General features: G+C 48.2%; 1 protein-coding gene across 3 annotated transcripts in view; it reads left to right on the plus strand.

The window, feature by feature from the left end:
* TCEA3 (transcription elongation factor A3) overlaps window positions 1-25,113 on the plus strand; it is a 45,502-nt gene that overhangs the window by 14,725 nt on the left and 5,664 nt on the right. For all 3 annotated transcript variants that reach the window (XM_063804368.1, XM_063804378.1, XM_063804376.1), the window contains exons 5-9: window positions 1,320-1,382; window positions 12,084-12,247; window positions 12,438-12,493; window positions 15,997-16,152; window positions 24,714-24,860. In XM_063804368.1, coding sequence (XP_063660438.1) covers window positions 1,320-1,382; window positions 12,084-12,247; window positions 12,438-12,493; window positions 15,997-16,152; window positions 24,714-24,860 — 586 coding nt within the window. The remainder of the gene's footprint in view (window positions 1-1,319; window positions 1,383-12,083; window positions 12,248-12,437; window positions 12,494-15,996; window positions 16,153-24,713; window positions 24,861-25,113) is intronic.

The following is a 25,113-nucleotide window of genomic DNA, read 5'->3' on the forward strand; positions in this document are numbered from 1 at the left end:
CCCTCAGACAGAGGCCCTGGGGAGCTTGCAGGAGGCAGCTCTTGGGTCCAGAGGCACTGAGAGAGTGAGCACCCAAGGGAAACTGGGCTGAGCACAGACAATGTTCACCACAGTAACCAAAACCCACCAAATGCTGCTCTTGTGGAATTTGCATGGGGTGTCGGACAATAAATATAATTAAATATAAATAAGTAAATTGGCCAGACGCAGTGGCTCACACCTGTAATCCCAACACTTTGGGAGGCCGAGGTGGGCAGATCACCTGATGTCAGGAGTTTGAGACCAGCCTGGCCAACATGGTGAAACCCCCTCTCTACTAAGAATATAAAAATTAGCTAGGCATGGTGGCACACGCCTGTAGTCCCAGCTACCCAGGAGGCTGAGGCAGGAGAATCACTTGAACCCAGGAGGTGGAGGTCGCAGTGAGCCGCCAAGATAGCACCACTGCACTCCAGCCTGGGTGACAGAGTGAGACTCTGTCTCAAAGAAAAAAAGTCAATTATGTAGTATGCTAGAAGGTGACATGTGCTATGGAATTAAAAGGAAGGCAGGGTAAGTGAGATGGGGAGTGGGGTTTGCAATTAACAAACAGATTGATTTTTTAAAACCAGTAAAAGGAATAACTATATTATATATCATAAAAATAATGTAGCTGAATGCATTTTGGAAAAATTGGGAAAAGATCACCTTTAATCCCATCACCCTAGCTGTAACAGTGGTTAACATTTGAGTATATTTTCTTTAGATCTGCTTTTCCTCCTATGCATTGGTTTTCTTGCGTGACTTTAGGCACAGTCCGCATCTAATTTTGTCTCCTGCTTTTTTGATTGCTATTTTAACTCAGCTCTTCTATCCCCAAGGCCCATGTGTTTCTCCTCTCCTCCTCCTAAAGTGCCTGCCGGGGAGGCTGAAGCTGATCTCTCTGTTTCTCTGGTTCCAGATGAGTACAGACAACTCCAGGAATCCAGTCTCTGTGGACTCCAGTTAGCTAAGGCCTGCCTGACAGCCAGGAGGACAGGGACCTGCTGAGAATAGTTGTAAATAATGAGCAACACAACCCATGTCACATACATGGCATGTGTTAGGCCCTTGGCAGATATCGACTTCCTTCCCTTGTATTGGTTCACTTGATGGAGGGTAGGTGAAGGTCATGACCAGCCGGCACCGCCTGGAGCTCCCTCTCCCAAGTAGCTGTGGCCCGGGTGGGCTTCCTTAGCCTCAAGCCAGCTGGCCTTTTCCCAGGATGCTTTCTCCCCACCTTCCTGTCAGTACTGATGCTAGTCTACAAAGCAGTCTCATTGCCAATTTTCTTCTTTCAGGAGAGACTCTGTGGACTCCAAGTCTTCTGCCTCCTCCTCTCCAAAAAGACCATCGGTGGAAAGGTAAAGGAAACCACAGCTTTCTCCATCCCAGTGTCCTATTCAGCCTGTGTCCCCTTCTCTGTTTTTATGGAGGAAGCCCAAGGCAGAGGAAAGGAGGGAAGGAAGAAACCTCCTACATTATGTTGCCCCCGTATTCTAAGACCTACACAGTCTTTCCACATTTCAGCCCTGGGGGACCCTCTGGATGTGCCTTTGATCTCTCTGTGGTCAATTCTTCAATTCATCATGTATTCATTCATTTATTCATTCATCCATCATTTAGCAAGTGTGCCCCTGAATCAGGGGTGTGGCTCCTTCCCTGGGGTGGCTGACTGGTTGCTGTTGCCCCATCGCTGTCAGGGGACCAGTCTCAAGGTCCGATTGAACCCAGTGGGGACAGAGGTCTTGAAAGCCGATACCTAGGCTGGGCACAGTGGCTCATGCCTGTAATCCCAGCACTTTGGAAGGCCGAGGCAGGCGGATCACTTGAGGTCAGGAGTTTGAGACCAGCCTGGCCAGCATGGCAAAACCCCGCCTCTACTAAAAATACAAAAATTAGCCAGGCATGGTGGTGGGCACCTGTAATCCCAGCTACTCGGGAGGCTGAGGCAGGAGAATTGCTTGAACCCAGGAGGCAGAGGTTGCAGTGAACCGAGATCGCGCCACTGCAATCCAACCTGGGCAACAGAGTGAGACCCCATCTCAAAAACAAAACAAACAAAACAAAACAAAACAAAACAAAAAAGAAAAGAAAAGAAAGAAAAAGAAAGAAAGCCTATACCTGGAATGGGCTCTCTCTGGATTTGGGCTGAACTGGCTAGGATGTCTACCCAAAAGTAGCATAAATCATCAAGTCATTTAGTCATCAAATATTTATTGAGGGCCTATCATGTGTCAAGAGCTATCCTAGGTGCCAGGGATACAGACATGCACAAAAGAGACAAAAATCCCTGCAGTGATGGGGGCCTTTATTCTAAGTAGGGGGAGACAGGTAAAGTTTAGAAGGTGACAAGTCCTGTGGAAATCAAAAGAGGAGAGGGAAGAGGATCGGGGAAGGATATTCATGGAGTTGTCAGAAAAGTCCCCATCGAGGAAGTGATCGTTAGGCAAAAGCTTGAAAGAGGGATTTAGCCAAGCAGATACTGGGGTCATTCCAAGCCAAGTGCCCTGAGGTGGGGGTGTGCCTGGCAGAGTCAAGGAACAGTGAAGTGGCTGAGGGCTGGAGCAGTTTAAGTGAAGGGGAGGGTTGGGGGAATGAGTAAAGCTGGAGCTATTGGAGGGTACTGAGGGCGGGAATGATGTCACCAAATTTATCAGGATGGCTCTGGCTGCTGTGCCGGGAATGAAGGAACAGCAACACCAGCCAGGAGGCTGTTGCGGTAATTCAGGCAAGATATCATGGTGGCTTGGATCAGGGAGGTAATGGTGGAAGTGGGGTGAAGGGGTGGTTTCCGGATATATCTTGACAGGAAAGCTGACAGAACTTCCTGACAGATTGGATGTGGGGAATGAGAGAAACAGAGGAGTCAGGGATGAGTCCAAGATTTTTCACTTGAGCATCTGCAAGGATGGAGTTGCCATGAATTGGCATGGGGAAGACTGTGCTTATGCAAATCAGGCTTGGGGTGGAAAATCCAGAGTTCAGGTCTCGATGTGTTGGATTTGAGGCGTGTGTTAGTCATTCAGTTGGAGAAGTCAAATATGCAGTTGGATTATATGAGGCTACAACTCAGGAAGAAAGTCTCAGCTGGAAATATAAATTGCAGAGTCAAGGCCAGGTGCGGTGGCTCATGCCTGTAATCCCAGCACTTTAGGAGGCCGAGGCGGGCAGATCACTTGAAGCCAGGAGTTCGAGACCAGCCTGGCCAACATGGCAAAACCCCGTCTGTACTAAAAATACAACAGTTAGTGGGCGTGGTGGCAGGAGGCTGAGGCAAAAGAATCACTTGAACCCGGGAGGCGGAGGTTGCAATGAGCTGAGATTGCGCCATTGCACTCCAGTCTGGGGGACGGAACGAGACTCCATCTCAAAACAAAACAAAACACAACAAAACAAAACAAAAATTGTAGAGTCATTAGTGTGTAACTGACATCTGAAGAACCTGGATGAGGGCACCAAGGAAAGATTGTGGATAAAGGAGTGGGTGTGAAGTGTGGTCCAAGAGAGTGGTCAGAGGTCAGAGCAGGAGAAACAGGGCCAAGGAGAGCAGGCCAGGCTAGGAAGTGGCCAAGCAGCAGATCAAGGAGAACGATTAGGGTCCATGGGCCACATTGGGTTTTGGGGCACCTTGGTGGGATGATAAGGGTGTTGGCCTCTGGGAGAGTAGGTGTGGGAGCTGCAGAATTATTTTAAGCCTAAGGTATCAGTAAGAATGCCATTGGAAAGAAAATTAGAGACACAAAAATTAGGTTGTTTAAGGTTTTATGAAGATTCAACGGGCCTAGGCTGTATTGCACCCCTCCAACATGGCAGCCAGCTCCAGCTGATGCATGGAAGCTATCTGGAGTGCTGATTGGAGAGGGAGTCTGAGGCTGTAGAAAAAGTTCTGTAGTCAATTAGCAATGTCTGATGTGGGTCAGGCCTAGAAATGGTGGTTCCAGTGTCATCCTGGTTCTAGACCAGTGGATCTCAGCAGGGGTCATTTAGAAATGTGTGGAGGCGTTTTTGGTTGTCACTATGACTTGGGCCAAAGTCGGGGTAAGGTGAGAAGGAGGGGGATACTCCTGACATTTTGTGGCAGGAACCAGAGATGCCCAGTGTCCCGGAGAGTGAAGGACTTTCCTGGATAATGAAGGGTCATCCTATCCCCAGATGAAACACTGGTCACTAATGACATTCTGGGTTTGATGCTGTAATCAAAACACTCGACATTCATGTAAGGATTTGAGCCTCCAGACTCCTCTCCTGACTTTGCCTTCATGGTCTTGAAATCTCCTGGCTCCCTCCCCTAATGCATTCTTTCTCTGAAGATCAGTCAAACAGAATCTGTTTGTCCTTCCAGAAGCTGTGCCATTTCCTGCTGGTTCAGTACTGAGGGTAGGAAACCAAAAGGGACACAAGGAAGTCTCATTAATTTTTTTTTTTTTTGAGATGGAGTCTCGCTCTGTTGCCAGGCTGGAGTGCAGTGGCACGATCTCGGCTCAGTGCAACTTCCATCTCCCGGATTCAAGTGATTCTCCTGCCTCAGCCTCCAAAGTAGCTGGGACTACAGGCATGTGCCACCATGCCCAGCTAATTTTTTGTATTTTTAGTAGAGACAGGGTTTTACCATGTTGGCCAGGATGGTCTCGATCTCTTGACCTTGTGATCCACCCTCTTCGGCCCCCCAAAGTGCTGGTATTACAGGTGTGAGCCACCGTGCCAGGCAGCAAATCTCATTAATTTGTCTCCTACCCAGACTGTTTCCTGCATGATTTACTTCTCTATTTCATTTTTCTCTTCCGTTCTTTCATCCATTCATTGATTTGGCAAGCACATCTATTGAGCACTTCCTTGCAAATTCAACATTCTCTGGGGATCAAGAGCACATGCATACACGGGGTGACTAGTGGAGATCATGGCAAACTAGAAAGTATGTGCCTGTCTGAAGGGGGCAGCCACTACCCCACCGCAGCTGATTGTTGCTTTGGGGAAATGCAGGTCCAGGGTGCCATGTCTTCCAATTTTTTAAAGAAAAGCCAGACACCTAGATTTTCATATGGAACTCCCCAACACCACCTTTTTTGAGACAGGATCTCACCCAGGCTGGAGTGCAGTGGTATAAGCAGGGCTCACTGCAGCCTCAACCTCCTGGGCTCAAGCAATCCTCCTGCTCCAGCCTCCCGTGTAGCTAGGACCACAGGTGCACGCCACCACACCCAGCTAACTTTACAAATTTTTTCTTTTGTAGAGACAGAATCTCACTTTGTTGCCCAGGCTGGTCTCGAACTCCTGGGCTCAAGAAATCCTCCTGCCTCAACCACCCGAAGTGCTGGGATTACAGGTGTGAGCCACCGCGCCTGGCCAAAACTCCCAGTTTTCAATATCAGCAACATATTCACATTTTTCTAAGACACAATAGGGAGACAAAACATATTTGTAGCTCACCCATTTTTGACCTGTAATGCCAGGCAAAGGTTGAAACTCATCACCTCTCCCTTCTTAGGGCTAACCATGAGTGCAGAGGCAGACACCAAAATGCATGTTTTTAGAAAGGGGTAGGTATAAAACACCGTGGGAACATAGGAAGCATGTCTCAATATGACTATAAAAGTCAAAGGAGGCTTCGTGGAAGAGAAAGTATTTGAGCTGAGAATGGAAAGTCTAATAGGAGGAGTTTGGGAGGCGATTCAGGAGAGTCATTTCAAGCAGAAAGAAATGGCACACGCAAAGGTGTGGAAGTGGGAGTGAGCACGATGCTCTGGGAACTGTAGCTGGAGTACCAGGAAGCAGACCACGAAGGATACCATGGTGACAGGGGAGAAAGTTGACTGTTCTCAGTTGTCCTTTTACCTGGCTATCAGAATGATTTGCCATTTGCAGAGCATGCTCGCTGATGCAGTAACTGAAATGCCCTCGAGGTGGCGCACAGAAGCAGCGGGCCCGGCCTCCAGATGCCTCTACTCAGACCTGGGGCAGGAGGATTTTCTAAGGACTGGTGCGGTGCGGGCACATCCGGGGAGCAGAAGGAAGCTGTTGATAAATCCAACCTCCCACCCCGGCCGATGATGCCCTCTCTGCAGTTTGGCTCAGTTCCCAGGCGTGTGCATTGAAAGCAAAATGAGTGTGGCTGCCTGAAATGCTGCCCAGACACGAATTCCAGCCAGCCAGCCAGCTCCTAACCGGGGAGGCGGGACCAGGGCTGGGTGTGCCCTGCCAGGAAGGTGGGAAGAAATGCTCCAAACAGCCTAGTCTTGCTCAGGTAGGAGGACTCTGGAAACCTCTCTTTTAAAGACACAGTTGATGTGTTGAAAAGAATTTGGAAGGGCGACAGACAGGTTCGTGGTCTGACTATACCCTTTGCTAGTTGGATGGATAACTTGGGACAGTAACTTGGATGGATAATTCAGTTCAGCTCTCTGAGCTTCAGTCTACTGGTCTGTAAAATGGAGACAATTATGAACCCCTTTCAAGGTCATTGTGAGGATTAAATGAGGTAATGAAATACCCAGCACTGTTCCCAAACCATGTAAATGCTCAATAAGTACATAATACTTTGTAATAATACTCATATGAAACCTGGTTATCTATGTAAACTGCCTAATACTTTGTCACTTAGTTGCTTTCATCTGCCCCATAAGATGGGTACTATTGTTATTCCGATTTTACGTGTGAAAAAAACTGAGGCACCTAGGGGTTAAGGAACTCACCCAAGGTCACATAGCTACAAAGTGTTGGTATCAGGCTGTGAACCTGGGAGTTTGGCTCCAGAGCCTAGGTTCTTAAAAAGTAAACCAACTCAGTGCAGTCGTTTCAAAAACGACCACCATTATTACTGTCATTCGTTGGGGCTCCTTCAAAGCAGCATGCTGCAGGCTCCCGTGACAGTTTTCCTGTGGTGAGTCATAGCTGTTGAGAATGTGCAGTGGCACACACAGGTCAGCGAGGCACCATCCCAGCTGCAGGAGATGGCGTTGCCTGGGTCCTGGGAGTTGACAGAGGCTGGCTTTGAGAGAGATCCCTCTCGTACTCCCAGAGAGAGAGATCCCTCTCTTAGGCCCAGAGAGTGGGGCCACTGTCCTTCCAAAGAGGACCTTCCTCTTTCCACATTTCAGCCCTGGGGGACCCTCTGGGTGTGCCTTTCATCTTTCTGTGGTCAATTCCTCAATTCATCATGTATTCATTCATTTATTCATTCATCCGTCCATTTAGCAATGATGTATCAAGTGTCCACCTAGAGCACTGTTACAGGAGCTGGAATGCAGTGGTGAACCCGTGACAGGGTCCCAATACTCTGGAGCCTGTAATCTGGAGATGGAGGCAGACGATGTTTATAAACACATAAACAAGCTAATCATACACTTGGATAAGTGCTGTAAAAGCGAGAAATCAGGTGATGTGCTAGAGAATTACAGGGCGGGGACCATCAGCCTCAGCTGAGGTGGTGAGGGAAGGCCTCCCTCATGCGAGCTGAGACCTGGAGGAGGAAGAGCATTCCGGGAAGGAAGACCAGCCTGTGCAAAGGCCCGGCAGTGGGAGGGATGGGTATGTTTAAGGAACAGAAAGAAGCAGTGCTGTGGAGGCCTTCCGTAAACCATGCGGAGAGCATGGCATGAGATTACATCAGAAAGTGGGTAGGGGCAGGACGTGCAGGGGCTGGGAGGCTGTGGTGAGCTTTTGGTTTTGTTTTTGTTTGTTTTTTTGGAAACACAGTCTCACTCGGTCGCTCAGGCTGATGTGCAATGGCATGATCTCGGCTCACTACAGCCTCCACCTCCCGGGTTCAAGCGATTCTTGTGCCTCAGCCTTTTGAGTAGCTGGGATTACAGGCGTGCGCCACCATACCCAGCTAATTTTTATATGTTTAGTACAGACAGTGTTTCGCCATGTTGGCCAGGTTGGTCTCGAACTCCTGACCAAAGTGATCCTCCCACCTCGATCTGCCAAAGTGCTGGGACTTTAGGCATGAGCCACTGCACCTGGCCAGGAGTTTTACTTTATGCTAAAAATAATTGGAAGCTGTTACACCACCAGTCCCCAACCTTTTTGGCACCAGGGACTGGTTTCATAGAAGACGGTTTTTCCATGGACCAGGGCTTGTAGGGGATGGTTTCAAGACGAAACTGTTCCACCTCTGATCATCAGGCATTAGATTCTTGTAAGGAGCGTGCAACCTAGATCCCTCACATGCGCAGTTCACAACAGGGCCCACTTCCTGATGTGTGGCCCGGTTCCTAACAGGCCACAGACTGGTACCAGTCCGTGGCCCCAGGGGGTGGGAACCCCTGTGTTGGAGGGTTAGAAGCAGGGGAGTGACTTGATCCGCTGTGAATTTTTGAAAAGTCCCTCTGGCGGCTCTTTGGCAAATGGATTATAGTGGGGGAAGAGGACACAGGGAAACCAGTTTTGGGGCTATTGTGACTGTTCAGGTGGGAACCCTGTGACCAGGATCAGGCTTGGGGGCAGGAACATCCGTTTTGGATGCCAACAGCCCCGCGAGTTCACGCCCTGTCCAGCCTTTCCTCACCCAAACCTCCTGCTGCAATCTGACTCCAGGAGAAATCTGCTTGGATCTCAGCTTCCCTGTCCCTCCACCATGCTGCCAGGCAACCCAGTTGTCAGGCAGGGTCGGGTAGAATTAAGGCTAGATTAATCTAGGACAGTAAGTTTCAAACTGCATTAAAAATAAATAAAAACTAGGAAATGAATCCCTTTGGACAAAATTTTTAGAAATTCAAAATGTAAACCTTACAAGAACAGAGTTTACCATCCCCGGCCCACCTCACCAGTATGCACGGAGGCACTTTTGAGGAACCTCAAGTCTCTAGAGAATGCAAAAATCCCAAAGGTCCAGGGGTCTGGGGTGAAAGAGGAGATCCAAGGTCAGGCCAAACAGCAAGAGGTGGGGGACAGGGAGGTCACCAGCAGAGTCCACACTGAGCTGTGCCCAGCAGGATGTTGGATGGTATTCTCTGGTAACTCCAGGTTGTTGATCCTGAGAAGCCTGGGCTACTCAGTCAGCCTCACTCTCAGACACAACTCCCTGGGCCTGAGAGACTTTGTCAGAAGTCCAGAATCCTCTTCTTCCTGAAAGGAAGTAGCATGTCCACAGCCTGAAAGTGAACATGAGAAGCAGCTGTGGATCCAGGCCCCAAGGCTGCCTGGCGCAGCTGCCCAGGCTGTGCACTGTATAATTACAGGAGGTACCAAGCTACTAATGTAAATGGTGCCTCCTGGAGTGAGGAAATGCAGCAGCTCTCTGGGCGCTTCCACAAGGGCTCAGTTTGGTAAGACCCTCGAGTGGGTCTTAATTTCACTCCAGGAGGGGACCTTAATTTTTTCAACTCTGATGAGTCCACTTTTTTCTCAGCAGAGATATAGGGGCTGGCTGGCAGATTCTGATGGGTTATTGAAAAAGGAGGTGAGAAGAGCAGAGGAATGAAGACAGAGACTTCCTGACTTCCTGGCTCCTACCCTAAAGAATAGTGCAAAAACATCTTGGGAGGGAGGGAGTTGTGCAACTATCACAAAGTCATGCCAGGCACAGTGGCTCATGCCTGTAATCCCAGCACACTGGGAGGCCAAGGCGAATGGATCACTTGAGGCCAGGAGTTTGAGTCCAGCCTGAGCAACATATTGAGACCCCCATTTCTACAAAAAAAAAAAAAAAAAAAAAAAAAGCCTGGTGTGGCGGCATCTGCCTGTAGTCAGTCCTAGCTACTTGGGAGGCTGAGGCAGGAGGATTGTTTGAGCCCAGGAGTTCGAGATTGCAGTGAGCTATGATTGACACACTTCACTTCTTCAAGGCTCCATTCCATCATCTGTAAAATGGGCCCAGTAATTTGTGACTTTTAGGGTTACCAAAAAGAATAAACAGCAGACCAGTGGTAAATGGTGGCTTTTGTTTTACCATCCTTAACAAACCCCAGAGTCTGGTTAGATCCTTTCTCTCCAACTCTCTCTCCTTCTTACAAGCTCCCTCACCCTCACGCTCCAGCTACATTGAGCCCTTTGACATTGCCCATGCAAACCTTGGCCTTCTACACTTCCATGCATTTCTGCCAAGAATGCATTTTTTGGCCGGGCACAGTAGCTCATGCCTGTAATCCCAACACTTTGGGAGGCCAAGGCAGGTGGATCACCTGAAGTCAGGGGTTCAAGACCAGCCTGGCCAACATGGCAAAACCCCATCTCTACTAAAAATACAAAAATTAGCTGGGCGTGGTGGTGCATGCCTGTAATCCCAGCTACTAGGGAGGCTGAGGCAGGAGAATCACTTGAATCCGGGAGGTGGAGGTTACAGTGAGCCAAGATTGTGCCACTGCACTCCAGCCTGGCAGCCTGGATGACAGAGTGAGACACCCTCTCAAAAAAAAAAAAAAAGGTTTCTCACATCGCAAAAGTAGATATATTCTGTATAGAAGATTTAGCAAATAGGCATAAGCAAACGAAGAAAATGAAAATCTCCTATCATTCCACCTCAGAGAGATAATTGCTATTAACATGGTATTATGGGCTGAATGTTTGTGACCCCCTAAAATTCATATGTTGAAATCCCAAACCCCATTGTGACTGTATTTGGGGATAGGGCCTTCATTAAGGTTAAATGAGGTCATAAGGGTGGAGCCCTGATCCAATAGGATTAGTGTCCCTACGAGAAGAGACACCATGTGAATACAATGAGAACACTGCCATTCACAAGCAAAGAGAGAGCCCTCATGAGAAAGCAAATTGGCCAGCAACTTGATCTTGGGCTTCCCAGCCTCCAGAACCATGAGAAATAAATTTCTGCTAGTGAAGCCTCCCAGTCTGATATTTTGTTATGACAGCTTGAGCCACATAGTTAGCCTTCTAAATGTCTGTGTGTTTATATATATATATATATATATATATATATATATATATATATATATACACAAAACCTGAATGAGATAATTCTTAGATAGTACATCACAGATTATAGCATAGGTGTTGGCTGGGTGTGGTGGCTCACACCTGTAATCCCAGCACTTTGGGAGGCCAAGGCAGATGGATTGCTTGAGTCCAGGAGTTTTAGATCAGCCTGGGAAACATGGTGAGATCCCATCTCTGCAAAAAAAGGTAAAAATTAGCCAGGCATGATGGCGTGCTCCTGTGGTCCCAGCTCCTTGGAGGCTAAGGTGGGAGGATTGCCTGAGCCCAGGAGGTCAAGGCTGTAGTGAGCCATGACTGCACCACTGCACTCCAGCCTGGGTGACAGAGAGAGAGAGAGACCCTGTCTCAAAAAATAAAATAAATTAATAAAAAGAGCATAGATGTTGGAATTAGACAGATGTGGATTCAAATCCTGGTGGTATATAGCCTTAGGCAAATCTCAGTGGTGTACCTCTCTGGGTTTATTTCCTCGTCTTAAAATAGAGATGATGAGAGTATACCTCCTGGGACTGCTATGAAGATTAAATTGGAAAATTCTTTTAAAGTGCCTGGCACAGTTCTGGCATCTAGCAAAGCCAGCCCTTTTAAATGGTGGTAGATAGTCACTATTCACTAGACTGTAAGCCCCTTAAGGGAAGGAGCTTTGCTGACTTATCTGCATTATCCTTTGTTCTTGGCAAGCGCCTGGAGAATACGTTTGTAATAAATATTTAGTGAATGAGTGAATAAACAGTTCATACATTTAGGAGAGCATAGATAGAGAGCAGCTAGCACAGTGCCTAATCAATTGCATATAATTATTGGTGGTGTTACACTGTTCTATAATGAGTAACGCACAGTGGCTGGTTAAGAGCCGACTGCCTGGGTTTGAATTCTGTTTCTACTGGTTCGTCGATGTGTTATCTGAGACAAGTGCACCTTTAGATACATCTTTCTCTACCGTGCACTTTAAAATGCATCTCTCGAATGGGGATGAGAATAGTATCAACCTCATGGGGTTGTCACGAGGATTAAATGAGATGATCCATGTCAAGTGCCTAAAATAGTACCTACCTCATGAGGTTGTTATGAGGATTATAGGAGATCATCCATCAAGACATCTAGAATGCTGCTCAATAAATGCTTTACTCTCTTAATGTCAAATGTCTGTTACTGATTGTCATCCTCAGATCAAACAGCAGCAAATCAAAAGCGGAGAGCCCCAAAACACCTAGCAGCCCCTTGACCCCCACGTTTGCCTCTTCCATGTGTCTCCTGGCCCCCTGCTATCTCACAGGGGACTCTGTCCGGGACAAGTGTGTGGAGATGCTGTCAGCAGCCCTGAAGGCGGACGGTGAGAGAGCCTGGGCTAGGGATGAGGGAGGGAAGGAGTCCCTTTTCCCAATCTCACTGAGGGCAGATGAAATTCAGTCTTTCTCAGCACCCCAAGGGATGGTACAGGAACACTCTAGTCCCAGGTACAAGCAGGCTTCACTGCCTACGTTGTGTCTGGCTGATACCTGTATTTCTCGAATCTCTTTTAGATGATTACAAGGACTATGGAGTCAACTGTGACAAGATGGCATCAGAAATCGAAGATCATATCCTTGAACTGTGCCGGGGCTGTGGGTGTCTGCACCGTCTAGCAGCACCCATCCAAGGTGCAAGCGAGCTAGGAGAGTGAGGAAGGAGAGGAAGGGCTCCGGGAACAGCCCCTGCTCTGCCCCTGAACCAGAGTTCTTAATTCTATCTAACATTCATTATTATTTTACACCTGCCAGCAAAACTTGAAAATGAGCAGTACCTCATTCAGTGTTGATAACAACCCCACAGTAAGTTCCCTGATTTATCCAGTTTCATGGGTGAAGTCACTGAGACTCAGAGAGGTCAAATCATTTCCCAAAGCCCATACAGCTAACAGTAGTAGCAGAGATGGGATCTGAACCCAGAAAGTGTGACCCTGGAACCTGGAGGCTCAGCGGCTGTGCCAGCTAGGCTGTGTAATAGCGTGCCTCAGTTGGCCAAGTCGTTACTTCCAGGAACAGACTAGATTGAGAGGTCAGCATTTCCCATGCTCAGCCTTTTCCCTTCTCCCATCCTCTGATGTTAACAGCTCCCTTTTTTTTTTTTTTGAGACGGAGTTTCACTCCTGTTGCCCAGGCTGGAGTGCAATGGCGCAATCTCGCCTCACTGCAACCTACAACTTCTGGGTTCAAGCGATTCTCCTGCCTCAGCCTCTCAAGTAGCTGGAATTACAGGCATGCACCATCACACCTGGTTAATTTTGTACTTTTAGTAGGGAAGGGGTTTCACGATGTTGGTCAGGCTGGTCTTGAACTCCTGACCTCAGGTGATGCACCACCCACCTTTGCATCCCAAAGTGCTGGGATTACAGGTGTGAGCCATCACACCCAGTGCCCTGCCCTCCGTTTTTTTACTCCCAAATATATATCAAGCACTGCAATGGCCAATTGACACTTCCTACCTCTGTTAGCTCTCACAGCATTCTCTGTGAGGCAGGGACTTTTTCCATTTTACAGATGAGGAGTCTGAGGCTCAGAACTGTTAAAGCGGGACTGGAGACTTTGTCTTTGGATTCCATGTATTGAATCCTTTCCATGTGCCCCCTGCTCCCCAACTTCTCACCTGAAAGGGGCCTTGTGTAGACAGGAGAGGTGACCACCACTGGGATGTATTCATAGATCTGTTGCACCAAAAGGTGTTTGGCTTGGGAGAAAAAAAATCCCACCCCACTTGGCCCCCACTGAATGAAAACATGGAGCTTCTTTTACTAGAGACAAAGGTTTGCATGGTATTGGAGCGGGGAGACAGTCAGGGGACAGGAAGTCTAAGTGTCACACCGAGGTGTGAGCGACCCTTTTGAGGGCTCCTGGGTTCTACCTGTGGAGTTCAGCAGGGTCTGTTGAGGAGAGCCAGGGGCCAATCTGCAGACGACAAATTTGCGTTTCCATCTCCTTCCTGTGGCCTACCCTAATTCCCTCCAACTTATTTTCTGGTGGTTTCTCTCTACTCTCATTTAATGATTAATCAGCAATACCTCAACAAGTCTGGAGCCATTCAACACCTCAAAAAGTACATTTTCATCATTTCCTGTTAATTCTGGAAGGCAGAACACAAGGTATCAGAACTATCATGAGTTTCATCTTCATTTTCTCCTGAACAGTCATCCCTCCAAGCAGGTCCTTTCCACCTTTAAGTCCAGTTTGAAACAACAGCAGATGGTCCAGTACAAAGTTCCACTCCCAGCCTTTCCTCCATCCACTGAAAGTTCCTTTTTTTTTTTTTTTTTGAGATGGAATCTTGCTCTGTTGCCCAGGCTGGAGTGCAGTGGCATGATCTCAGCTCACTGCAACCTCTGCCTTCTGGGTTCAAGTGATTCTGCTGCCTCAGCCTCCCAAGTAGCTGGGATTACAGGTGCCCGCCACCACACCTGGCTAATTTTGTTGTATTTTTTGTAGACATGGGGTTTCACCATGTTGGCCAGGCTGGTCTTGAACTCCTGACCTCAGGTGATCCTCCCTCCTCAGCCTCGTAAAATGCTGGGATTACAGGCGTGAGCCACCACCCCCAGCCTGAATGTCCCTCTTCTAAAGGAGAGGAAATCAAAGCTGCATCAAACACTTTAGCTCTTTGTTCTTAGCCAGCTGGAGGTCAGGGGGAGGGTACATTTGGGGGCTTGACTGCTCTATGTCCTAAAATAAATCTGTCCTCTTTGGAGTGGCCCTGTGCTAACAATGCAGCCAAAAGTTTCTCTGAGGGGCCGGTGCCCCCAGTCTGCTCTCCGCCTCATCCCCTCTGTGGCCTTGGGACATGGAGACGGAGTCAGAAAGAGGCTGGTGAAAGTATCGCCAGCCCTGCTGGCTCCACATATCAATACACCCCAGGAATCCCAAGTGGTACATTTTAAAACACATTTTTTGGCTTTCACATGCATTGTGGCATATTCTTTGCTTTTCACACTTTTATTGTACAAACAACATTAAAACAATAACAGAAAAAAGAAAGAATACCACCTCCCCTCCCACCACTTCTAGCAAGTCATCTGTTTTCATTTTTCCACATTCTCCGCAGTCTCTTTATTGTATATGGCTTTTCCCAGCAACAGCTTTGTCTTCCTGATCTTCTTTGGCTCAGGAGACCAAGAAAATGAGGCTGTGTTCCCCAAGCTCCTCCAGAGGGTGGAGGGAGTGGGAGGCTCGGAAGCCTGCCTAGGATGCAGTGTTTGGACAGAAACTCTGTGGTTGGTGGCCAGGGATGACTTCCTGCCGGGTGAGTGGAGAGAGTTACCGTCAGGAGGGGTCTGGCTTCCAGCCCTGTCTCTGCCGGGAATTTGCCCGGTGGCCTTGAGCAAGGTCCTACACCCTTTCTAAGCCCCAGCTGCCTCATCTGTTAATGGGAGAAGTAACTCTGACCAGCAATTCCCAGCGTGGGTTCCATGGGATGGTAACAGGTCTTGTAGGGGAAAGGACAGAGGGGAAGGGGACTCTATAATCAAATTCACTGGGAACACCAGATTAAACAAAGCTCAGTGGTTTCTTTTTTGCAATACTTCGTAGAGCCTTAAACATGTGGCTCTTAATCTTTTCCTCTGACAGCTGGACTCACAACCTCCAGGGGCCCTTCCAAACTAGAAGTTATCCGCATCCTTGTCATCATCTTAGCAGCCCATACATGTTGAGCATTTGATATATCCCAGACACCACACTAGTGCATCACGTGGCTTAGCTCACAGAATCCTTGTATTTTATAAATAAGGAAACTCAGGCGTGTAGAGGTTGTGTGACTCACCTGAGGTCACACAAGAGGCTCAGACAAACCCAGGGTCCTGGTGTCCCTGACACTATAGTGCTTGCTATGATCTGATCTTACCCCAGAAGCTATTTTCTTTCTCTGCTACTTGGCTGACCGCAAATGCCCAAGAGACATCCCCACTTGGAGAGTCAGAGGTCACAAAAGAGGGGCCCAACTCCTGTAGAAGTCCAAGGAGAGGAAGAAAGGGTTCTGGAGCTCTCAGGCATCAGGGCCAGGCCTGCACCCTTCTGTGCCCCTCCATGAATGGCTGGCCGGCCCTTGACTGTGTCACATATCTACCAAGAGCTCAAGAGCACGGACATGAAGTACCGGAACCGCGTGCGCAGCCGCATAAGCAACCTCAAGGACCCCAGGAATCCCGGCCTGCGGCGGAACGTGCTCAGTGGGGCCATCTCCGCAGGGCTTATAGCCAAGATGACGGCAGAGGTGAGAGCAGGGCATCTGCATGGTGAGGCAGGAAGCCAGGTCCCCCTAGCCCTGCCTAGTGCAGAGGGTCAGTGGCTCGTGACTCATCAGCAATGAGCCAGGGAGCTTTTCCAACCAGCCTCATCTCAGCCTCCCCACCTGGCTCTGGACTAGCAGGATACTGAACACAGCTAATAGGTTCTAAGTGCTGTGCTAAGTGTGTTCAGCGAATTGGCCAAGTTTATGTTCACACCAACTGAGATAGAAAGGTGTATTATCCCCATTCTACAGATGAGGATCCTGAGGCTCAGAGGAGTAAACGAATTTGCCCATGCACACAGCTAGAAAGAGTTGAAGCCACGAGGCAAGGTGTCTGGCCCCAGAGCTAGGTTGTGTGGCATGTGTGGGGGCTGTACGTGTGGAGTGCGTGTCTATGTGGTACATGTGATGTGTGAGGTGTGTAGAGGGTATATGTGGGGTGTGTGTGTGGTGTGTATATGTGGAGTGTGTCTGTGGTATGTATGTGCGTGTATGTATGGAGCATGTGCGTATGGTACATATTAGGGATCCCTAACCCTCAGGCCACCAGCTGGTACCTGTTGGGAACCAGGACACACAACAGGAGGTGAGCAGTGGGCGACTGAGCGAAGCTTCATCTGTATTTACAGCCTATCCCCATCACTCACATTACTGCCTGAGCTCCGCCTCCTGTCAGATCAGTGACGGCATTAGATTCTCATAGGAGCACGAACCCTATTGTGAACTGTGCATGCGAGGAATCCAAGTTGCACGCTTCTCATGAGAATCTAATGCCTGATGATCTGTCACTGTCTCCCAGCACCCCAAGTGGGAACCATCTAGTTGCAGGAAAACAAGGGATCTCAGGGCTCCCACTAATTCTACATTATGGTGAGTTGGATAATTATTTCATTATATATATCACAGTGTAATAATAATACAAATAAAGTGCACAATAAATGTAACGTACTTGAATCATCCTGAAACCATCTCCCACCCTGTCCGTGGAAAAACTGTCTTCCAGGAAACCAGTCCCTGGTGCCAAAAATGTTGGGGAACCACTGATATATATGATGTGTGGAGTGTGGGGGCTGTGTATGTGTGGAGTGGGTGTGCGTGTGGTGTGTATGATGCATGAGGTGTGTTTGGTGTATAGTATATGTGTGTGGCATGTATGATGTGTGGAGTGTGTGTGTATGATGTGTGGAGTGTGTGTGTGTGATGTGCGGAGTGTGTGTGGTGTGTATGATGTGTGGAGTGTGTGTGTATGATGTGTGGAGTGTGTGTGTCTGATGTGTGGAGTGTGTGTGGCGTGTATGATGTGTGGAAAGTGTGTGTGTGATGTATGGAGTGTGAGTGTGTGATGTGTGGAGTATGTGTGATGTGTATGATGTGTGGAGTGTGTGTATGATGTGTGGAGTGTGTGTGTATTGTGTATGATGTGTGGAGTGTGTGTGTATGATGTGTGGAGTGTGTGTGTATGATGTATGGAGTATGTGTATGATGTGTGGAGTGTGTGTATGTGTGTATGATGTGTGGAGTGCGTGTGTGTGTATGATGTGTGGAGTGTGCGTGTGTGTATGATGTGTGGAGTGGTGTGTGCATGATGTGTGGAGTGTGTGCAGTGTGTATGATGTGTGGAGTATGTGTGTATTGTGTATGATGTGTGGAGTGTGTGTGTATGATGTGTGGAGTAGGTGTGGTGTGTATAATGTATGGAGTGTGTGTATGATGTGTGGAGTGTGTGTATGTGTGTATGATGTGTGGAGTGTGTGTGTGTGTATGATGTGTGGAGTGTGTGTGTGTATGTATGATGTGTGGAGTATGTGTGGTGTGTATAATGTATGGAGTGTGTGTATGATGTGTGGAGTGTGTGTATGTGTGTATGATGTGTGGAGTGTGTGTGTGTATGACGTGTGGAGTGTGTATATGTATGATGTGTGGAGTGTGTGTGTGTGTATGATGTGTGGAGTGTGTGTGTATGAGGTGTGGACTGTGTGTGCACTGTGTATGATGTGTGGAGTGTGTTGTCTGATGTGTGGAGTGTTTGTGGTGTGTATGATGTGTGGAGTGTGTGTATGTGTGTATGATGTATGGAGTGTGTGTGGTGTGTATGATGTGTGGAGTGTGTGTGGTGTGTATGATGTGTGGAGTGTGTGTGGTGTGTATGATGTGTGGAGTGTGTGTGTGTGTATATGATGTGTGGAGTGTGTGTGGTGTGTATGATGTGTGGAGTGTGTATGGTGTGTATGATGTGTGGAGTGTGTGTGGTGTGTATGATGTGTGGAGTGTGTGTGCAGTGTGTATGATGTGTGGAGTATGTGTGTATTGTGTATGATGTGTGGAGTGTGTGTGTATGATGTGTGGAGTATGTGTGTATTGTGTATGATGTGTGGAGTGTGTGTGTATGATGTGTGGAGTGTGTGTGTATGATGTGTGGAGTGTGTGTGGTGCGTATGATGTACGGAATGTGTGTATGGTGTGTATAATGTGTGGAGTGTGTGTATGATGTGTGGAGTGTGTGTGTGTATGATGTGTGGAGTGTGTGTGTGTGTATGATGTGTGGAGTCTGTGTGGTGTGTATGATGTGTGGAGTGTGTGTGTATGATGTGTGGAGTGTGTGTGCATTGTGCATGACGTGTGGAGTGTGTGTATGATGTGTGGAGTGTGTTTTGTGTATGATGTGTGGAGTGTGTACTGTGTATGATGTGTGGAGTGTGTGTGTGTATGATGTGTGGAGTGTGTGTGCATTGTGCATGACGTGTGGAGTGTGTGTATGATGTGTGGAGTGTGTTTTGTGTATGATGTGTGGAGTGTGTACTGTGTATGATGTGTGGAGTGTGTGTGTGTATGATGTGTGGAGTGTGTGTGTGTGTATGATGTGTGGAGTCTGTGTGGTGTGTATGATGTGTGGAGTGTGTGTGTATGATGTGTGGAGTGTGTGTGCATTGTGCATGACGTGTGGAGTGTGTGTATGATGTGTGGAGTGTGTGTGGTGTGTATGATGTGTGGAGTGTGTACTGTGTATGATGTGTGGAGTGTGTGTGTGTGTGGAGTGTGTGTGTATGATGTGTGGAGTGTGTGTGGTGTGTATGATGTGTGGAGTGTGTTTTGTGTATGATGTGTGGAGTGTGTGTGGTGTGTATGATGTGTGGAGTGTGTGTGTGTATGATGTGTGGAGTGTGTGTATGTGTGTATGACGTGTGGAGTGTGTGTGGTGTGTATGATGTGTGGAGTGGGTATGTATGATGTGTGGAGTGTGTGTGTATTGTGCATGATGTGTGGAGTGTGTGTGTATGATGTGTGGAGTGTGTATTGTGTATGATGTGTGGAGTGTGTATTGTGTATGATGTGTGGAGTGTGTGTGTGTATGACGTGTGGAGTGTGTGTGTGTATGTGTGGAGTGTGTGTGTATGATGTGTGGAGTGTGTGGTGTGTATGATGTGTGGAGTGTGTTTTGTGTATGATGTGTGGAGTGTGTTTTGTGTACGATGTGTGGAGTGTGTTTTGTGTACGATGTGTGGAGTGTGTGTGGTGTGTATGATGTGTGGAGTGTGTGTGTATGATGTGTGGAGTGTGTTTTGTGTATGATGTGTGGAGTGTGTGTGTATGATGTGTGGAGTGTGTGTGTATGATGTGTGGAGTGTGTGTGTATGATGTCATGTGAAGTATGTGTGTGGTGTGTGATTAGCATATGTGTGGCATGTGTGGTTTGTGTATGTGTGGCATGTGGAAGTGTGTGTCTGTGTTATGTAGTGTGTGTATGTACATTCTTCTGAGGAGAGGGTTCACTGCTTTCCTCAAACACCCAAAACAAACAGCAAAGAGCCTTGGCTTTAGGATGAAATGGGGAACTTGGCACAGGTAGACCAGGGTTATCTTTCTGCCTAATTTAAAATATCTGATCTTTTGGGGTAAATAGCAACATATGCCTGGAGTTATAAATTGCAACTTGGCTTTACAGTGTGTCTTTCGTCAGTTCAGACTGCTATAACGAACATCGCCTGGGTGGTTTATAAACAACAGGCATTTATTCCTCACATTTCTTTTTTTTGTTTGCTTGTTTTTTTGAGGTGGAGTCCACTCTTTTGCCCAGGCTGGAGTGTAGTGGCACAATCTGGGCTCACTGCAGCCTCCACCTCCCAGGTTCAAGCGATTCTCCTGCCTCAGCCTCCCGAGTAGCTGGGATTACAGGGGTGTGCCACCATGCCTGGCTAATTTTTGTATTTTTAGTAGAGATGGGATTTCACCATGTTGGCCGGGCCGGTCTCAAACTCCTGACCTCAGATAATCCACCCGCCTCAGCCTCCCAAAGTGCTGGGATTACAGGCGTGAACCATGACACCTGGCCTAGTTCTCACATTTCTAGAGATTGGACAGTCCAACATCAGGGCAGCAGCAGATTCAGTGTCTAGTGAGGGCCTGCTTCCTCATAGACAGCCATCTTCTCACTGTAACCTCACATGGTGGAGGGGTCTTTCTCAGGCCCCTATTAGAGGGGCACTAATCCCCTGCACCAGAGCTCTGCCCTTGAGAGCTAATCACCTCCCAAAGACCCCCTAATAACCATTGCCTTGGGGTTAGGATTTCAACAGGCAGCATGAGGTGGCTCATGCCTGTAATCCCAGCACTTTGGGAGGCCGAGGTGGGCAGAACTCCTGAGCTCAGGAGTTCAAGATGGCAAAACCCTGTCTCTACTAAAAATACAAAAATTAGCCGGGCGTGGTGGCATACACCTGTAGTCCCAGCTACTCGGGAGGCTGAGGCAGGAGAATCGCTTGAACCCAGGAGGCAGAGGCTGCAGTGAGCTGAGATCCTCCATCTCAAAAAAAAAAAAAAAAAAAAAGAAAGAAAGAAAAAAAGAAAAAAAAAAGAAAAATCTTAGCTTGGGCTTGGGCTGCCTGCTGTGAGGGGAAGCGCCCATCAGGAACCCATGTGGACGGTGTCTCTCTCAGGACTCCCTTCCCTGACTCCCTTTTTATGCCTCTTTCCTTGTTTACCTGACTCCCTCATTCTTTCTTCTTCTCTTTTCTTCCCTACTCAGACATAGCAAAGAATGGAGTAGGCTCTGAGATACCCATGAGCGCTGCTGAGTGGACATAGCATCCTGTCAGTCCCCTGAGAACCGGCATTCACAGTCCACCCAGCACTGACAACAGTGTCTGGTACATCACAGGGCTCAACAAATAGGGATAGAATTGTGGTCTCTGACTCTCATTTCCTTCATTTTCCACCTTATTTTCTACAGTGTTGTGCTTATTCTCCGTGTCTCTGATGCTGCCTCATTCTAATGAGGCAGGGCAGAGAAGTCAATGAATTGGCATGTGGCTGGATAGATTTTTCTGTTCTCTATTTCTTAGCTGGCACACAAGACCTTCCTTCCACAATCTGACCTCCAGCCACATCTCCCACGCTTGACTTAAACCTACCCCAAATACTTTTCCCCAAACATGCTATTCTTGTCCTCTGATCTTTTGTGCCTGCTGTTTTTTGTTTTTTGTTTTTTCTTTTGAGATGGAGTCTGGCTGTCACCTAGGCTGGAGTGCAATGGCATAATCTCAGCTCACTGCAACCTCCACCTCCCAGGTTCAAGAGATTCTCCTGCCTCAGCCTCCCAAGTAGTTAGGACTGCAGGCATGCACCTGTAACCATGTAACCATGCCTGGCTAATTTTTCTATTTTTAGTAGAGACGAAGTTTCGCCATGTTGGCCAGGTTGGTCTCAAACTCCTGACCTCAGGTGATCCGCCCGCCTCGGCTTCCTGAAGTGCTGGGATTACATGTGTGAGCCACTGCGCCCGGCCCTGCTGTTTTATTTGTCTGGAATGTGCCACCACCCACCCCAGGAACTCCCATCTTTCAAGACTGGTTAAAGTACTAGCTTCTTCATGACCCACCAGACCCCAAACAGTTAACCACCATACCCTGTTGCTTTCCCCTGCACCTTATATGCCTTCACTTTAGTACTTCCTTCCCTCTCTTGCAATCTCGTGTAAATGCTTGGCTACCCTATCAGATTAGCACTACTTGGGAGGAGGAACCAGATCTTCTTTTCTGAATCCGTTGGACTCAGAGGCAGTAGCATGCTTGAGCTAGCTCCTACCAGCTCAAGGGAGCTGGTGATGTGTAGCTCTTCCCAACTCTGCGTTCAGTTATATCACATTAGCAGCTTGAAATTGGCCATGGAATTTTGTCCCATTGACCATAGCATTTTGTCCCAGGGAAGCTGACAAACGCTACAAATCAAGGCATCCCCACAACCAAAGCTGGTTTACCTGCAAACTGATACAGTTAAAGGCATTCAGTAAATTGGCATCCAATAGATTTTGTTTTTGTTTTTTTGAGACGGAGTCTCACTCAGTCGCCCAGGCTGGAGCTCAGTGACGTGATCTCGGCTCACTGCACCCTCCACCTCCCAGGTTCAAGCGATTCTCCTGCCTCAGCCTCCTAAATAGCTGAGATTACAGGCATGCACCACCATGCCTGGCTTTTTTTCTTTGACAGAGTCTCGCTGTTGTTGCCCAGGTGGGAGTGCAATGGTGCAGTCTCAGCTCACTGCAACTTAAACCTCCCAGGTTCAAGCAATTGTCCTGCTTCAGCCTTCCAAGTAGCTGGGATTATAGGTGCCCGCCACCACGCCCAGCTAATTTTTTGTATTTTTAGTACAGATGGGGTTTCACCATGTTGGCCTGGCTGGTCTCGAACTCCTGACCTCAGGTGATCCACAGCCTCCCAAAGTGCTGAGATTACAGGTGTAAGCCACTGCACCTGGCCACATCCAATAAATTTTGAATGGGCAAATGCTTTATGCTCTGGAAAATCCCCTCAAATTAAAGTCAGCTACTTTTTACTCATATGGGTAAATGGCTTTCATTGACTTGTTTTTCTATATTCTCCTGTCATTGATTAGGGCCTAGCCTTTGAATTTAACACACTAGGACTTAAACATTAATACGTACCAGAATAACTTGAGGACACTAGTGAAAATGCATATTCTGGCCATGTGCAGTGGCTCATGCCTGTAATCCCGGCACTTCGGGAGTCCAAAGTAGGCAGATCACTTGAGCTCAGGAGACCAGCCTAGGCAACATGGGAAAACCCCATCTCTACAAAAATATACAAAAAATAATTAACCAGGTTTGGTGGTGCATGCTGGGTGTAGTCCCAGCTACTTGGGAGGCTGAGGTGGGAGAATCGTTTGAGCCTGGGGAGGTTGAGGCTGCCATGAGTCACGATCGCACCACTGCACTCCAGCCTAGGTGACAGCAAGATCCTGTCCCAAAAATAAACAAATAAATAAATAACTTTAAAAAATGCATATTCCTGGGCCTGCCCTTAGCAATTCAGATTCATAGGAATCTGCATTTTATCAAGAAGCCTAAGTGGTTATAATGAAAGGTGAGCACACTAAAATGCTTTGACCTTTATGCCAGCTTTCTTCTCCATGGTTTAAGGACTCAGGACAGACAGCAACAATTAAAATGTTTAAGCCAGGTGTAGTGGTTCATACCTGTAATCCCAGCACTTTGGAAGGATGAGGTGGGCGGATCACAAGGTCAGGAGATCGAGACCATCCTGGCCAACATGGTGAAACCCCATCTCTACTAAAAATACAAAAATTAGCTGGGCTTGGTGGCATGAGCCTGTAGTCCCAGCTACTCGGGAGGCTGAGGCAGGAGAATCGCTTGAACCCGGGAGGTGGAGGTTGCAGTGAGCCGAGATCGCACCACTGCACTTCAGCCTGGTGACAGAGCGAGACTCCATCTCAAAAAAAAAAAAAAAAAAGTTTAAAATCCTCATTTTGACATTCGCGTCAGCCACCCTCCTTCCCCTTCCACCAACCCTTAACTGGAGCTCCCTCTCTGCTGTCCTCTGGCAGAGGCTTAAGGGGAGACAAGTGGCCAGGGAGATGGACAGAGAAAGCAAAGGTGTGGGTGATGCAGACCCGGAGTGTCTACTGTGAGCTGGTGGGAGACTGGAGACTCTTCTGTAGAAACTCTCAGAAAAAGATGATCTTGGGTGCATGCTCATCAGATGAACAGTTAGTTGTGTGAGCCCAGGAGCTTCAGGATGGGGGTAGCAGCAGCAAGTCATGGGTAGTTGCGCCAAGGTTCCCACTAAGCAGAATAGCAGGGCAGTGATCACAGCGTAAAAGAGCACTGGGTCAAGTCTAGAGAGGAAGGCTAAGGGGAACATCATAGACCAGGTGGCAGTGATCAAGTCAGCTCAAGCAGGAAGGTTCAGGCCAAGGCCAAGGTCCTGGCAGGCAGGATGAGCCCCAGATCTGAAGAAATGTACACAGGAGTGCTCGTCCTCGGGCAGAGGCTGTTTGCCTGCTGCTCACCTGAATGTGCCTTATGACCTTGCAGCCGTGGGCGGCAGGAGGACTCTGCGGGGACAGCTTTCTCCCAGCTGGGGCAGGACCCGGAATCCAGGCCTCCCTCCAGCTCCTTGCAGTCAATAAAGCATGTTACCTCCTTTTCTGTTCAGGCTTTCTAGAAACCGGGTGTAGGGCAGGGCCCCTGCAACTCCTCAGCCCTGAAGGGCAGACTCTTTTTTCTCCAGGAAATGGCCAGTGATGAACTGAGGGAGTTGAGGAATGCCATGACCCAGGAGGCCATCCGTGAGCACCAGATGGCCAAGACTGGCGGCACCACCACTGACCTCTTCCAGTGCAGCAAATGCAAGAAGAAGAACTGCACCTATAACCAGGTATGGACAGTGAGGGGACGGGCCGGAGGTGCAGGAGGCCGCAGGGGCATAGAGGTGGAAAATCAGAGAGAAGCTTAGGGAAGAGCCAGAGGGGAGAAAGGGTTAAAACTCTCTAGGCTTTGCCGGGTGCGGTGGCTCACGTCTGTAATCCCAGCACTTTGGGAGGCCAAGGCGAGTGGATCACCTGAGGCCAGGAGTTTGAGACCAGCCTGGCCAACACGGTGAAACCCCATCTCTACTAAAAATACAAAAA

This window comes from Pan troglodytes, chromosome 1 (assembly GCF_028858775.2).
Source record: "Pan troglodytes isolate AG18354 chromosome 1, NHGRI_mPanTro3-v2.0_pri, whole genome shotgun sequence".
In the NCBI taxonomy this organism is placed as follows: Eukaryota; Metazoa; Chordata; class Mammalia; order Primates; family Hominidae; genus Pan; species Pan troglodytes.